The following is a 16846-nucleotide window of genomic DNA, read 5'->3' as shown; positions in this document are numbered from 1 at the left end:
TTATTTTGGGAAAGATCAAGAAGTGCCAATATATTTTAAACCAGTTCCCTGCTGCATTAAAACTGTGAAATATTCATGTGAACATTTGCTAATCCTATACAATGAATCTATTCCTGTCTCTCTATTTAGCATGCAGGCTGCAGCTGCTGAAGGTTGTTGAGCCTTTTCATTAGGAAGAAATGTAAGGATGATGTATGAAACCACATAGATGTAAATTTAAGGAACAGTACAGAAGAGTGTTAAGAACAAAACCTCGTAAGCTACTTTGTAAGCTTGATTTCTCTTTCATATGTTTGTTCTTATATGGTCCTTCACTGCTTTAAAATGTAAATTTATCTTTATGGACATAATTAAAATGGTATATAATATGCTCTTATAATACAGAAATAAGAATATAAGCACAGCAGCACACACATTTTCAGAATATATATCTCAGACTCTCAAATTCTGCAGAAGGTAATATCACTCCAAGCAAATTCCAATTTCGCTGTTCAGCCATTATTCCTCTTAATGTAATGAGTTATTTTCTCACCAGTGCTAAGTTCTGCATATCCATCCAGATCCTCCTGTGGCCCAATATGACAAATAATCCCTTTCTTCATCTACCTGAACTCTGACAACTTGAGCAGGAAATCAAAAAATGAGTGCCTATGATCCCTGATTCCACCAGGGGACAACATATGACCTTGGGATTTCATTTACATCTCCTGGTGCTACGGATTCCCTAAGCATTAAGTGGAAATAGCATTTGCTTTCCTGAGAGATGCTAATATTTAAGTATTGCTTCGAAGATCCTCAGATAAAAATGCCTATATATGTGCAAATTTTTATGCTTCCTTCTGCTTTCCTATAGCTCCAAGATATAATAACACACTGAAAAGCCAAAATTGTCTTATGAAATAAAATTGTACTTGGAAATGTCAGGCCTGCACAGACCAATGATCCAGGAGTGGCTGAGGCAGAGTATCAGAAGAAGCTGTAACCCAGCCTCTCCATGTGCTGAGTATTGCAGTCAAGGAGAAACTCTCTTACCAGAACCAGCCACAACCCTGTGCCAAGAGCTGTATCCAGTACACAAACCCTGTCACAAGCAGTCTCTGTGGGCACTTGGGATGCATCCACCTTGGCTTGCAGAGCAGCAGTGGTGGGCAGGAAGAATGTGGGCATGAGCCGTGCCACGTCACTTGGTGGTTTCACTGTGCTTGGTAATAAAGAGACACACTCTGAAATTCCCCAACGTCTTCCAATTTTTGTATTCAAACTTACAGGGCTATGGCTGTGGAGAGGATGACAACAGCTTGACAAGCACCTGAGAACAGGTGGAAGAATTTATTTGAAAGATTACAGGAAGGAATCCTACTCCTTTGTTTTGCATAGGGATCCTGAACAGTAGAGTGCCAGAGATTTTAAACAGAGCCAGCTTGGACAGCTGGAATACAAGAGTACTACAGTATTTGGTAAATATTTGCCTGTAATACCCTTTTTAGTAAACAAAGCATATACATGTTTCATTAAAATTAAATCTTTTGTTGATCCTGTGAAATTTTTTTATTATGTTGCTGCTACATTAGCACAAAATTCAGCAATGTCACTCCCAAAGTGGAACAGATTCAAAGAATCCAAGTCTTCCCCGCTCATGCAGTATGTGTGAGCAGAGAGTGATTGCTCTGGATCTTGACAGTGTTACTTACTGGCTACTTTCTCCCCCACCACAGTCTTTGGACAACAAAGGCAAAGGCAACAGTCCAAATAAAGCATATTTTGTATGTTTACCTGGCAGTCACACAAGAGAAATCCCATTGCAGCAACTGTAAAATTTTTCTTCGTACAGATAACACAAACCAATAGAAACCAGGTTGAGAGACCAGATTCAGAATGAAAAAAAGGGTCAGGAGACTAGCTCACATCTTCTCCTAAGTGCCAAACTGCAGATATTATACTTTTTAAAAGTTTAGTAGTTTTTTTTTACATTTCACACACATCCTTATTTAGGAATCAATACTGGAGTGAAGGAGAACTACATATGCAAAGGCACAATACATACAATTACTTTAGTATTTCTGATCCCAGTAGAATCACAATTCCAGTAGCATCTCTAGAGATGGCACTTTAGTGGCCCAAGAGATTGATTAGTACAGGGATAAGCACCTATGCTTTTGGGTACCAATAGGGGTCCTTCCACAAAAACATCAAATGTCCTTGTCCATCCCCTTTAGTTTTCCCATCAGTCTCCAAACTCACTTTCTTTTTCTTTAAGAAGCAGCTTCTGTAATAGGAAGGGTTGAGTTATGCTGACTCTCTATAACAAATGAAGCAACCCTTTCCTCATTTTCCTGCTAATGAGGTTGAGTTTGTCTCATTAATGCTTTTCAAAAGAAACAAGAACAATTCAAATAAGAGCAACACAAAGTGTTTTGAATGCAGTTTCTCGAAAAGGGAATAATTCAATGCCTCGGATAAAATGAATGTGTACGCGAGAAATGAAGTGGATCGCAAGTACGAGATGTTTTTCCTTTGCCGAAAATTAAATTAGAAGAAGGGTCCAGAGCTGAAAGAAACCTCCCCACAGTACCTGCTCCTCCGGCTCCAAAGGCTCACCTTTGTGAGAAGACGTCCCGGTAGGGGCTGCCGTGCTGCAGGGCGATCCCGTATCCCCTGTCCGCGACAGTGTTCCCGACCGTGTAGAAGGAGCACTCCGCGTCGTTGATGGCCACGTACTCCAGCACTGCCGCGTCCCACACGAAGGCGTAGTTCCCGTGTTTCACCTGCGGCAAACAGAGGAAAAGCTCAGGCTACGGGCTGCCACGTCCAGAAGGAGATCGGTGCACTGGGAAACGGGGCAGTTTCAGCACAGCCTGCTCTTTAAAGGAAGTGAAGTTTGGGTGTCCAAATGCTGCCAGACACTGGTGCCGTGAAGGGCTTGGGCTGAGCACCTCGGCTGAAACTGAAGGAATGTGACCTGAAAACAACATGCCACCAGTGACACAGTGCCATGGAGATAATATGGACTGTCCCTTCTCAGGGAGCAAAGGAGACACCATGGTCCCTGCCCCAACATTAAATTCCATGTGAAATCCCAAGTAAATGCTGTAAAAACAACCATTTGGAGGGAGGGTAGGTGTTCCCATTGGGAGAAGCATGGCTTCCAGAGGGAAGACCACCGTTCAGGATGGTTCACATTTCAGTCATGCTCCAAGTTGTGACAGGCTTCACAAACACCCATTTGTCTTATGGGTTCCGTGGGTAAGATCACACCAAGTAGATTTTTTGGGATTACTTTTCTCAGCATGATGTATTTTCACATATCTTCAAAGATTTTCACAGAACAGGATCATGTAAGCCATTTTAACTGTTTGACTATGATAAATCCAACCAGCTCATTACACTGAAAAAGTAACATTTCCCCACCCATTCACATTTGAAACAAATCCAGATTTTTAAAAAAATTAAACATATGTGATGCATACAAAATTTAAGCATTTATTCAGAACCAAGCCTTTAAAACCAGAAACTCAGTCTATACAAATAAATTAATTTCTGCTTTCCAGACATATAATGCTTTTTTCTGAAATACAGTTATCTCCAGGTGCTCTACCAGACTCACATCTTTTGCTGGTTTTCTCTTTCCTTGGTCTCTATGTCAGACATGCAGAATCCCTCTGCTTTTTTCCTGCCCCTCTGCTTGGCTTCATTTAGCTTTTTCCCTATGCTGTATTAGGCAACTAAGCTGTAAAGCTAAGCTGAATCCATTGACTTTGTACATCTAATGGGAATAAATACGTGACAGCTAAGTTAAAAGTAAACAAAACACAAAAAGGCCATGTGGGGCCAGGCAATCCAGAGAGAATTCAAAACCAAGTCAGCATATCAAAGTAAGCAATGTCAGTACATCATTTAGATTAGGCTTTGACAATGTAGATTATGTTTTTAAAGACTGTTTACATATAAAAGTTACTGAAGCAAGCCCCACCGTCTGCTTGCTCACAAGATGTAGTGCACAAGGAATGATTGCATTTGGACACGTTCCTTTTTACTGCAGGCCTGGCAAGGGAATATTTCCTATTTCCATCTGTAGGCATGGCAGGGGGAGGATTTGTGCAAATTTTGGAGCAGAAAGGGAGCCATATTATTTGTGGACTCCACAGGACTTACAGGATAAAGAAAATTATTTTCCAAACACACACACACACAGAGAAATGCAGGACTGGTCCAGTTTTAATCTTCAGGCTCTGGAAATTGTCAAGAATGTTTTTTCTCTCCTCCCAGTGGAGGTTTAGGTTTATCTAAACAGGCAGGGAATAAGGGATAGAAGTGAATTTGCAGTTAACAAACAATTCAACTTGTATGCTTGTCCTATAGGTACTGCCACTCACAGAGCTCTTCCTAGCATGGGTTGTTCTGATCTTCCTGCAGGCACCACTTGAGTAAGAAATAGCAGACTGAGAAAAAAGCCCTTCCTAGGAGAATTTAACAGGATAATGACTCAGCCTGAAAACGATCATGATGTGCAGAGAACAAGGGAGGGAAATAGGAGACAAAAGCAGACGATCAGAAGTGGGCAAATGAATCCTGAATAGGCTCAGATAGACTTTCTGAACAAAAGAATTAAGGAAAAGTGGGGTTCAAAACCCAAGTAATTTTTAAGGGGGACAAAACCTTTGAGGTGACAAAAGGAGCAGAGGGTCATGTTTTGACATCTGCTTTTGTCCTAACCTGTCTTTTTATCATCCCAGTGCATTGAATTCACCTAATTGCTTGTAAGGAGACCTATCAGCTGCTCAGCTGGTCAGGAAAAATTCTCTTCATTTAGCTGCCTTGCTATAAAACAACTCACAAAGAGAATATATGAAAGTGGTAAAAGCACTTACTGTCAATAATATCTGTGATGAAGTGGTATATATAAGATCCTCAGAACAGAGCTCATAATATCACAGTTCAGGTTCCCACGAAGATATTACTTTTCATAGATAACATCACAGTGAGCCTCAGTTAAAGTGCATGGGGCACAAAAGAGATTGAAGAGCCAGAAGGGATCATTCCCATCACCTACCTTCAACACATGATTGCTCCATGCATTAAAATACATCCTTTTTAGCATTTTTGCCCTATTCACTTACAAATCTCAGGAATTCAAAGCCATGGAGCAAACCTAAGTTGTAATAATCATGCTCGCAATCCCTCTCTTTAGAGAACTATTTTTTGATCTAACGCATTTCATTGCTATTTAGTGTATTTATTCTTGCTAACTTTTTTTTTTTTTTTTTTTTTTTTTTTTTTTTTTTTAAATATATAACTTTCCTATGTAATTCCTAGGTATTATGGCTCTGCAGTTTTAAATACTCACTCACACTTTGGGGCTGACAACTTTCAATTACGGATTGATCTTTCTGTTACTTAGCTGAGCTGGATATAGCTTTCTTTAATCTTTCCTTGCAAATCTGAGTTTGGCCCTCCCAGTAGCAGTGACACTACTTTTGAACTGTCTCCACTTCTTAATTTTTATGCATGGGAGAAACACCTATTTCACTAAGAGAATCAGTTATCTGCCAGCTCTGGAGCTATAGGATTTCCTTTTTAGCATACTCTTCTTCTGAGAATCAGTCTAAACTCCCTGCCCAGGGATCTTTCACAGAGCTCAAGACTGGTTTTAGCTTAAAGGACTAAGAATAAAATTTTGCCAGAGTATAGCATTCCTGGAACACTGCTGATATTTCACAGATTTGCACCTACTCTATGGAAAGAGGAGATTATGCTCTCTGTAAAAGGACAAGAGAATTTCAGAACAAAATGTCAATTAAAAACTTTTATCCTTCTCTCCCTCTTACCATGGGAAGCACGTATTTTGCAGCTCTTCAATAGCTATGCAGAAAACTTCTACTTTTGGGCCTCAAAATCAACAGCAAAAATCCCAGCTCTGTATTATAAGAAAAAGTTAAGGAACTTACTTTCAGCCAATTATGGGAGCAAAATGAAAGCAGAATCTCCTTGGGAAAAAAAAATAAAAAGGATCCTTGCGACACATGTAACTCACTACTCTCAGAAGAACTGCATCCCTGATTATACATTTCCTCACCATTATATTGGCCTTTTGTGTAGAGAGAAGAACATTTCAGCATGGTGGCATACCTGGATGCTGTTCACACACGGCCACGCAGCCCTGGATGGTCAGGGAGGAGTTTGTAGGAGGGCAGCACATTGTCATTCTGCAGCAGCCCCAGCTCTCCAGTCCACCGGGGCATGGAGAACTGACACTTCACTCTCCTTCCCTGTGGCTTCCTGCCTGTCACTATAGCAGAGGCTAAAAACACTTTGAGTATCTGATATCTACTGTCATAGGAGAAAAAAAAAACACCAACAAAACCAGGCAAAATAGAAACTGTTAGTTGTTTATCAGGGTATTTTGAACTCATGCACTGCAGTGGTCATTAAGTGAAACTGGGAGGTGTGGTACCACACAGAAATGCTTGACATGACTTCATGGTCCTGTGAGCAATTCAGAAGGGGTTACTGTAAAAAGGGTTGTTGCACAGAACAGGAGTCATCAGCACATAGATGTTAAAACTATTTCTATAGGGCCGTTAGATTTCTATTTTCTATCACTGAACGCTTAGAAAATTTTTCTTTGCTGAAGCCCTGTCTGTAGATATTACCTAAAATTTATCCTGGATGATTCCACCAAAAACCCGTTGAGTTATAAGAGGAAAACATTTAAAGCCATTACTCTGTTGCATATGCACATATTTTATGCCAAGAGGGATATGGATAGTATTTCTTGTTACAGCTAACCCGCTCATGCAGAGTAAGTTGAATAATGTATTTGTGTACAACTCTGGCATTTTACAAGCACATTTCTAGGTCTAGAAAATGCTAAATTAAAAAAAAAAAAACATAAGTAAACAAGAAGCAATTGCTGCAATTTTTCATACTTGTATTCTTAGATCGTATCTTTTCTGTATTTTGAATTACTCTATAAAAAAATACAAAGAATCCTCATGAAAGAAGAAAAAACCCACAACAGATTTCAGGTTAAAAAGAACTGGCACTTATTTTTCCTGCAGACCTCTTTTAAACATTTCATTGTACATAAAATGTGTTAACTGCTGTAAAAACAATGGAACTCTTAAGGCCAGGGAATCTTAAGTTTAAACTGATTAAAATGATATTAATTTTCTAGAGGAAAGTCTGAAAACTATTGGATAATGCTGATGAAGCCCATTTACTGAGCCCCCTGTGCCTACACTCCTGAGACACAGTGGTGGTGCTGTTTCTACTCCTTTCCATTATCAGTCAGGTGCCAACTGCTGAACACCTTTCCCTGCCTATGAAGCTGTCAGCTGCAGTATTTGTTATATTTTAGCCAAAAACAGAAGCAGACTCCTCTGCAACATAGCAGCAGCAGCTCCAGCTCTGACCTAAACCCAGTCAAGGACACTGATTAATTACCTGCTCCCTACAGCACTTTGAGGGTCCTGTTCTCCAGAATGGGCCATTCCACTGCAGTGGCTACAGACAGGAAAAAACACCATCCAGTGCTGCTAGCTAGACCTGTGCCCATCAGTGTGGGGCTGAGACTTTGGCATATATAAACCCATAAATCACATTTTTTATACACTCTTGCCACGTTCAGCAAGTGTGCAGCAGCTACAGCCTGCAGAGGGCTGTGCTCCTCTCCACAGAACAGCCTTGCCAAGGCTGCTGTTACACAAGGAATGAAGGAGAGGGGAGAAGGCTGAATGAACATTTGCAAGTAGATGAGCCAGAACTGGTATAGGTAATGTGGATATTGTACTCCAGAGTGCAGAAAGGAAAAGATGAAATCTGAGGTGGAAGCCTAAATCTAGATTTTGGGATTGTCAGATGCTGGCAAACAGCTGGATGGCATTCACAAGAGAGGGTGTTTTTTCAGCAGAAGAGAATGAAAGCACTTTCCATAATCCTCTTGCAAGAGGCCAATGAAGTTAATGTTTATCAGGCTGCAGCAGAAGTCAGATCTGCCTTCAGAGAAATTCTTATTTGTTAATTTGTTCTCCTCAGGGGAACAAGGTTTCACCTCTTGGTTTTACTCACAAAGGGCACAAATCTAGCTGACTTCTATCTGGATCCCAGTAACATAAAACCTTACATTTTAGCTTTGTTGAATAGACCCCACTGATTTACAAAAGTAAATCTTTTCATACATCCAAAGTACAACTTTGGCAATTCTTGCCCCACACTCTTGTAGGACAGCACGTGTGGCTGATCTGCATAACTTAAGAGTGAAATGCAGTCATGCAGTCAGGGAATCTGAATCTGACTGACAGTTCTCTGCACTGCAAGACAGGAGCTGGATTCCCACAGTAGTATTACAGCACAGAAGAAAAATTAATATATATATATTCATATGTTTATAGATATACACACACACACACACACACATATATATATATATACACATACATATAAAACTCTATTCAGCCATCAAGACAACCTAAATCAAGGCACCAGCTACTACTACTACTACCACCACCACCACCTTTAATATGTAATTTTGCAGAGTCTATAGAAAGTTATTTAAATTCAAGGGCCACTATTTGTAAAACACTGAAATGTATTCTTTGTACTTATTCAAACAGAAAAGTGTGGAATAGTTTCTCAAAGCATCATTGAGCCCAGGTGCAAACAGCAGCAGGAAAATGAAACACCTGGAAGCTCAGGGGAAGAAAGAAGAGGTTAGAAATCCCAGCCTCACCTCCTCTTCAGTGTGAAGTTTATCTTTCACTACAGTGACATATCTTGAATGGCATACAGTGCCATAGCTTGAATGGCATGTCTATTTGTTACACATAAAATTTAATCAGGAAAAGCATTAATTCCTCAGATGCAACCTGCCATCAATTTCTTGAGAAAAATCTCATGATGACAAGTTCACTTGTTCCACTGAGCAGACCTTATAATTCATCCAGAATAGGAATTGCTCAGGTATGAGAGCCCTGTAATGAGGGAGCACCACAGTGTCAGAACTTTCCCAGGGCTCAGTGCCTTCACACTTTGCCATTGTAATTAAAGGCATCTTGTTACTTTATTTCTTGTTGACTTACAAGTGGAGCAAAACAGTGGAGGCCAATTGAAAGCACATTTCTGAGGGTGGTAGGAGAACAGAGCCAGCTGCTTCTTCAGTAACCACAGCAAAGCACTAAAAAACCAGCAATGATGCTGATCACTGACATGCAGCTAAACCACAGGTTTGCTACAACAAACATTCATTTCAGATGGAAGAGACACAAGAGGAAAAAATACATCTCAGCAAAGCAGGCCTTTGAAAGGTAAGGAAGCAATATCTTTTTTTTTTTTTTATTATGCCAGCTTTTCCCCTGTTTTTTGACAGCTAAGTGCTGCAGATAGCAATGCATACTATTTTAAGTGTATCAGTAGTGAAGGTCATATACAGAAATTATATGAAAGCACTTCAGAAAATTACATCTGTTGTAACCATGTGGCAGTCTCAATAATGGGGCAAATTTAAACCAAATGTTGCTAAAGTGATTCCCCTCTTCTGATAAATTAATATTTTTGTGGCAGTTAATTCCCAATAAAAGAACATTTAAATGAGGAAACGTACATGGGTCAATACTCTTCATTTGGGTAAAAAAATAATTTGCAGACTGAAGTACCATGAAGACGTTAAAGAGAGGTGAATACAGAAAAGCAGCATCCTTCTTTATATTAAATCAATCCAGTATGATGCTCACTGAAGGGTTCTTGTCCCCCTTCTTCAGAATAGAATCCTAACTGCAATTCTTGGGCAGATTCATTTTTCAAAGACGTGCTTACTGAATACCAAGTGCAAGGAGAGAAAAATCATTAGAAGTCAAAAAACTACTCATCAAAACCATTCATCAGCTGAAAAAGAACTTTAACCACAAGAAAAATCTTTGCAAAACTACCAGTGATACTAAAAAAGTCTTCAGTAAAAGCTCATTTGAAATAATACTTTCATTTTTGAAACTTATTTTAAAGAAACTGACTTATCTTTCAGTTTTTTATAGTCCTTGTACATGAGCCCTGACCACTTTTCTAGGGGTAATAGGATTCATGATGTCCCACTACTCACACAAAAGAATTTAACTATCTTCTTCAGAACCATTGTATTCTTCCCTTTTTGATAAGCATCTCTTGTGGAGACATGGAAGAAGCCAGCTTGGTCCAGACACAGTGGCTTGAAGCTTCAAAAGAAAAGCTTCCCCACCCCTCTTTTCCCCCTCTCTGAAAGTACACTGCACAGCAATTTTGGAAGTTTCCCCTCATTCTGCTGACCTGCAGGACACAGGGAGCACTGACTGCTGGCAACCTGCACAAGCCTGGGCTGGAGCGTGCAGGAACTGCCTTGTGTCACGAAGCTCAGTGCTTCCACATCACTTTGCTGGCACAGAGGCTTTGGCTGCCTCACAAGCCTCCCTTTCTCTAGAAAACCTGCATGAAACCACTTCTCTTCTCTGGCAGTGAATGGGCAGCAGCATGGAAAGAAGGAAACTGAGATTTGTCCCCACCCCTTCAGGTTTTTACCTTCCAGCAACACCTGGCGTCCCCTTTCTCTGAGAGCTCAGTAAAGGCTGCCATAGGGTGTCTGGAAGCATTCCTTTTGGAAGGCTGTAAGTTCAGGCTGCAGCACAGGCAGGTTCTTAATGCCACCACCACACCAGCCCTTGTGACTGGCTTGTCAGGTCCTTGGAGACCCCGCTGCTGGATGCATTTTGACTCTTGCAAGAAGGCGTTTTGAACTCACAGGAAAGGGGAGCTTTACAGCTTTGAGATATAAAGGTTTTCTCTCTATTTTGCAGTTTAGGACCCATCAAAGACATCAGGAGCTGTGGCAGGGGGAAGAAGACCAGTGCAGTCACAATTTTTACTCAGTTTAGGCAGCCTGCTAGCTGTCACCATGCAGACAACTGAGAAGATGACACAACAGAACAACTTGTCACGTAAAGTCCCTGTAAGTCTTGAAGTTAGCTCCTGTCTCTGCTGCCCTGCCTGCAGTTACAAACTAGGAAGTCAAACCCCTCAGACAAAACAGGGAATACAAATAATGCTGCTGGAGTCACTCACAATGCACAGCCAGGGCTGCCAGGCAGAGCAAGGCCAGGCAGAGGAGCAGGCACACAAGTTCTGTATGTGCAAAGAGAAATCAAGATATAAATAGTATCCAGAAGGAGTTTCAAGTTCAGACAGCACCCAAAACAGTGCAACAACTCCTGAGCACTCTCCATAGCCATCCAGGAACTGAATGTTTACTGGTACTCTAATTTCAGGTGATATCTGGGCTTTTGCATCTTTACAGAGTGAAATACTTCCAGCCTTTGCCTTCAAATGTACACAGAGCAGCTCATCTCTGGCCACAAGCATTTCCACTTACCCAGGGCTGTAACATTCATTTGGCACACCTTTGTAAATAACAAATGAAGTGCAAGTCACACACTTCCCTTACATTTGCTTCTGATTCATGCTGACCTGCCCACACCATAGCTCAGGTACCAGAAATCAGTTACAGATGACAGCAGTGAGAAACAGCTGCCAAATATCAACTGAAAATAAATAATTTACTGAAAAACAATCACTTGTGCTTGACGAGTCATTCAGGACCAGTATTTTTCGTGAAAGATTTTTAATCCTTTCTTTCTCCTGAAACAGGCATCAACAGAAATTCCTGTGTGGGACACCTGAAATTCAGAGATTTAATGTTAAACACAAAACTTTTAATTGGTGAAAGTGATAGATTGAGCTGGACAGAAATTAGTTATCTTCCTGTGCAAGGAATTTCAAGATTTTGAATTAAGGAAAAACATCACAAATTTTGGGACCAAAAGCAGTAAAAAAAAAAAAAAAAAAATCCAAACTGGAGAATATTTTATTCCAAAAATTTGACTTCCATCTGAATTACTTTCCCTGCAATGGATTAACATTTCAAAATAAAAAAAAAAACAAAATTGCATTTTGATAAAATAGCTTATAGTTGAATATGAAAATGCCCTATGATGACATGTTGACAATTTTAGTACTTTTGAAGCTACACAGTATTTTATAAAAATAACTTCTTCCTTACAGTTTCAATTATTATTATATTCCAGTGAATAAATCCCTGATGATAATTCACTCTGGTTTACTTGAGCCATGCTTTTAGACATTATATAAAAATCTAAATATGTATCAATAAAAACAATAAGCAATTGTGTTTCCTGCTCCACTCTTGATTTTCTGCAAGTACAATAAATCATAGAAACTTATGTCTCTTTATGTGTTGCCTAAGCCTGTCAGATTCAAACTTGGACAAATTATGCTGAAAAATATCATTATATCATAAACCAGGATAGTTCTTTGGTAAACATACATTACAAATAGTCACCCAGTCTTACTTATTTTTTAAATTTGAATGTGATCTGTATACCCCCTGTCACTGGGTATACAAATAGAATACAATGGGGTTAAAATCAACTACTTGTTCTAGTCCTACAACATCAATAAAAAGGCCAGCCAAGGTATTTTTGAGATGAGTGATGAGAAAAGTAGAGTTAAAGTACTTATGAAAGAGAAAAAATTTTCATCATGCAGATACAAGGTAACTTATTTGCCATTTTAAAATGAAGTAGCATTTCAGCTTGAATTAGGAACATCAACTGAGATCTTTTCTTAGCTGAACAATGCACTTGCAAATCAGGTATTTGTGCATGCAGTGTGGACAGCTAAGTGCGCAGCTAATCACGTGCACCAGGAAACATCTTGAGTGAATGAAATAATTTCATTAGTTAGCACCAAACTATGGGAAAGGAAACTGAAAAACACATGCAATAGCATCATAAAATCATGAACTCAATATTTTAGCACCTCATCCAATGTGTAGCTGCTATCACCCAGCATCTGTGCAGGGATGGCTTGAAGAAGGCCACCACCTTGCTAGGAAATCTTTCCCATCAGTGTGGTCTTATTTATTTCACCCGCAAACAAGCTGGACTATGTCTATGCAAAGAACAAATATCTGCACTGCTGTTGCTTGCTACTTACATTTATATCACGATCTAACTTAAAATAACTTCTCTTACAGGACTCTCCCCTGAGAAGCACAGTGTGTTGGACACATGTATAGTAAATGCAGGGAAGAACTGCAGTTTTTCTCTGGCTTTCAAAAAGTTAGGTACTGCATTGCACAGGTACACGTCAGCTACCAGCGCAGTGGCAAGAGTGGAGAAAGGCCTTATAACTGACCTCTAAAGCAAAAAAAATAATAATTTAGTTGCCCATTTCTCTATTATTGGCATGCTCCTTGTTCCTTTAGCATGGCTTTTTAAGTGGAAAACGATGAACACAAATTTCTTCTTCACTTCTTAAGGGATACTAAAGTATGCTACACAGCTTCTGACATGGGTAATAAGTGCCTGACCAAGTTTTCAGGAAAAGCAGCTGCATGCCTGCATCTGTACAAACAGCCTTGCAGCTCTGCAGTGCTCTGGGGGCAGATAGAGCTCCTTTCTGTGTGCAGCTCCATTAAAACATCATCAGACACAAAGGTAAAATACAATTCCTACGTCTATGTCAAGTCCAATACAGTATCATTAAATTTTAGGAAAAACCTTAATTTGCAAGATGTCTGTAAGAAAGCAGAGTAAATACAATGCCAGAAAAACATATTCCCTTTATCTTATGTATGACAAATCTATGAAGAGCATATTGTATTATAGCTGAAGAAGGTATAATATTTTCTCTTGTCTCTTTTGAAATTTCTTTTGAGTTGCATTTATTCCTTTTTGTCAGATTTCAAATTATTTAGAGCTGAATAATATAAGCACAATGGGAATCTGAGGCCCAATACAGGCATCTACATTTGGCAGCTGGTGAATAACTAATAGCCAGATCAATGGGCTTACTCTGTACCTGCATGGGGCACACACTAGAATTTAGGTCTAGCAATGGATGAGCTGAATGAATGAGATAAATCACAGACTGTAAAAATATGACAACAGCATAATAAAAAAAAAAAAGAAATCTAGCAATTGTGAATAACATGATAAAGGTGAGATCAAAACTGCAGTTTAAAAATTTACACAAGACCTGTCACGCTCCTCTTAGCTTAAAAAAATTTATGGAGTAGTAATAACTAAAATAAACTGAAGGTGTGCAATGTAAGTCCTGAAAGAATACAATTTGATACAATTTGATGCAGTATCGGTGCTAAAATATACCATGTGAAACTCTGTGGGGACTGAAGAAGATCCACCAGGCCAGACTAGAACTAGAAAGAAATTCAAAACAAACCTTCTGTAAGCCTCTCTGTTATTTGGTTGTAATTTGTCTTCCTTCAGCCAGGAATGGATCTGGATGTGATATAACATTATGTTAAATAATTCTTGCTGTCATGGGATTTCCCCTTTGCAACTCTGCTCACAAGGTTTGCAGCAGCCAAGTCAGCTTGCAGTTGGTGGATGGAAATACAAACTGGGCTGAAGTCTACCACTGACTGTTTCCAATGGATGCCAAATTGGAGCTAAAGATTCTTCATGTTGGATGTAGGGAGAAATTAACTTTGCAGATATGAGAAAGGGTGTGGTAGAAAGACAGAGAAAACCTTTGGTGGGATGTTGGAGGAAGATGGAGAAGCCAGCTGTTTAGAGGCTGAATCGCGCAATTCAAGATCTTGAAAAGCAGGACACTAGTTTGGGAAGAGAGAGGTACAGCAAGAAGCATAGCAAAATCCATCAGGTACACAAAAATTTATGTGATCTTTAGCTACATGCTTGGCTGATATTTCCACTTTGCTAAACTTCATTTAAATTTTTCAAAATCACTGTAGCATCTAAAAAAGGTGGGGAGACTCTCAACACCACACATGAGAGGATATATTCAGAAGTACAATTCTCTAACTGAAGATTGCTATTGGAATCTATCAAAAGGCAAAATAATACCCTGAGTATTTTCCACAACTGTTGTAATTTGCAAACATGTGCTATACATCATGCTATTAGCCAGAATTTTGGTATGAGCTCTTTTGAATTACTTCTGGATTTGCCTAGTTTGATTCTTTTCTGAAATCTCATCTTTTTCTGCTGTCTTTGCTGTGTTCCATCTGCTGCTCACTTTGTTAGATCTGAAACGATTTAATGATCACACTAATCAAGAATAAGATACTGTTTAAAGAAAACCAGCTCCTTCATTTAACTTTCAGCACAGCCATAGCATAATCAAAGATGCTCAGTTTAACAATAGCATAATCTGAAGGACTGGAAGCACTTTGCAAACACTCATTAACCGATGCTCACATTTTCCTTTTGTGAGGAAATGTTCCTGCTTTTGCTGTTTATACCTGCCAGATGTGCACCTACATTGTTGTGTGTTGCCTCCTGACTATGCTGTGAAACCCAGCATAGGGTTTCACAGCATAGTCCAAGGGATTCATACAACAACTTGAGCATAAAGACATGACTTGGGAAAAATGTTAGCACTTGAGGCCAAAATTTTTATCCTGAAGTTACTGCTGCTGATAACCACCTAATATTTTTCATGTCAAATTGTGCTTTTGAGCATCCAGTAGCTGTGAGCCTCCCCTCTATGAGGGATGAGCAGACCGGTGTCCTCTATTTTAGCAATTCTCAGTGCAAACCTACAAATGAGGCGACAGGGTACTTGTGCCCAGGCCAGCATCTCTCAAGTGCAGACTTTAATGTCACATAAAGCATGACTGTGCTCAGAACTCCTGCTAGGTGTGAAACAAAATGTAAAGGTTTTCAGACTTGGGTTTGTCTCATTTTTCTGACCACATGCAGTTTAGAAAGCAAGGCCATGCCATTTCTCCATGCTGCAGGACACAAAGTATTGCTTTCAGTGTCTTCCAGAGGTAAAAAATTCAGACATTTTTGGCCCAAGTTAGGCAGTATCTTGGATCAATCACAAGACATTTCCTGGCCATCAATATCTTATAAAACAGAGTATTAAAGGACTGCATCCAGGACTGAATGGAAGATTGAAGAGAAATTTAAAGGTTCCTTGGGAATTTGTATTAGAGAGAGTCAGGGACAAGACTCACAAAGGGAAGATGCCTTGTCCTAGATTTACTTTCTTACAGGGTGAGAATTCTTGCTAGAAAAGTATTATTTGTCTTTTTTTTTTTTTTTTTTTGACTGAGATGGTTAATTTTCTTCACAGTAGCTAGTATGGGCTGTGTTTTGGATTTGTGCTGCAAACAGTGCCAATGGCAGAGGGATGTTTTCATTACTGCTGAACAGAGCTTGCACAGCATCAAGGCTTTTCCTGCTCCTCTCACCACCCCGGACGCTGGGGGTGCACGAGGAGCTGGGAGGGGGCACAGCTGGTACAGCTGAACCAAGGACATCATGCTGGGCACACGGAGCCAGGGGAAGAAGGGGGAAATATTCAGAGTGATGGTGTTGGCCTTCCCAAGTACCCATCACACGTGAGCCCTGTTTTCCTGTGGGTAGTGGTGAACGGACTCCATGGTTTCCTTTGATGGCTTTTGCGTATTTCTCTTTACTTATTAAACTGTCTTTATCTCAAGCCATGAGTTTTCTCTCTTTTACTCTGCTGATTCTCTGCCCCATCCTGAAATGAGGGGAAGTGACAGAGTGGCTGTGTGGAGCTGAGATGCCGGCTGGGGTTAAACCATGGCTGCATTACAAGGAAATCCTGCTTTGAGGTCAGAGAGATAAAACAACACAATCTTCCACCCTTTGATTGATGCTATGACCAGAACCCTTACAGACTTTTATAATACAGCTGCTTATCTGCTAGGTTTTTCATTACAGATGCATTGTGCTTTCCACCCATCTTGATACAGCCCCTGGGATTGATATCTCTCCCTCTCTTCCAT

General features: G+C 39.9%; 1 protein-coding gene across 2 annotated transcripts in view; it reads right to left on the bottom strand.

Annotated features, from left to right (window-relative positions):
- Positions 1 to 16846, bottom strand: part of GRID2 (glutamate ionotropic receptor delta type subunit 2) — a 675394-nt gene that overhangs the window by 60254 nt on the left and 598294 nt on the right. For both annotated transcript variants that reach the window (XM_041424490.1, XM_041424491.1), the window contains one exon: positions 2599 to 2765. In XM_041424490.1, coding sequence (XP_041280424.1) covers positions 2599 to 2765 — 167 coding nt within the window. The remainder of the gene's footprint in view (positions 1 to 2598; positions 2766 to 16846) is intronic.

This window comes from Onychostruthus taczanowskii, unplaced genomic scaffold (genome assembly GCF_017590055.1).
Source record: "Onychostruthus taczanowskii isolate IOZ18803 unplaced genomic scaffold, ASM1759005v1 scaffold82, whole genome shotgun sequence".
Taxonomy (NCBI): Eukaryota; Metazoa; Chordata; class Aves; order Passeriformes; family Passeridae; genus Onychostruthus; species Onychostruthus taczanowskii.
Note: the sequence above shows the minus strand (reverse complement) of the source record. Positions and strands in the feature narration are given on the sequence as shown.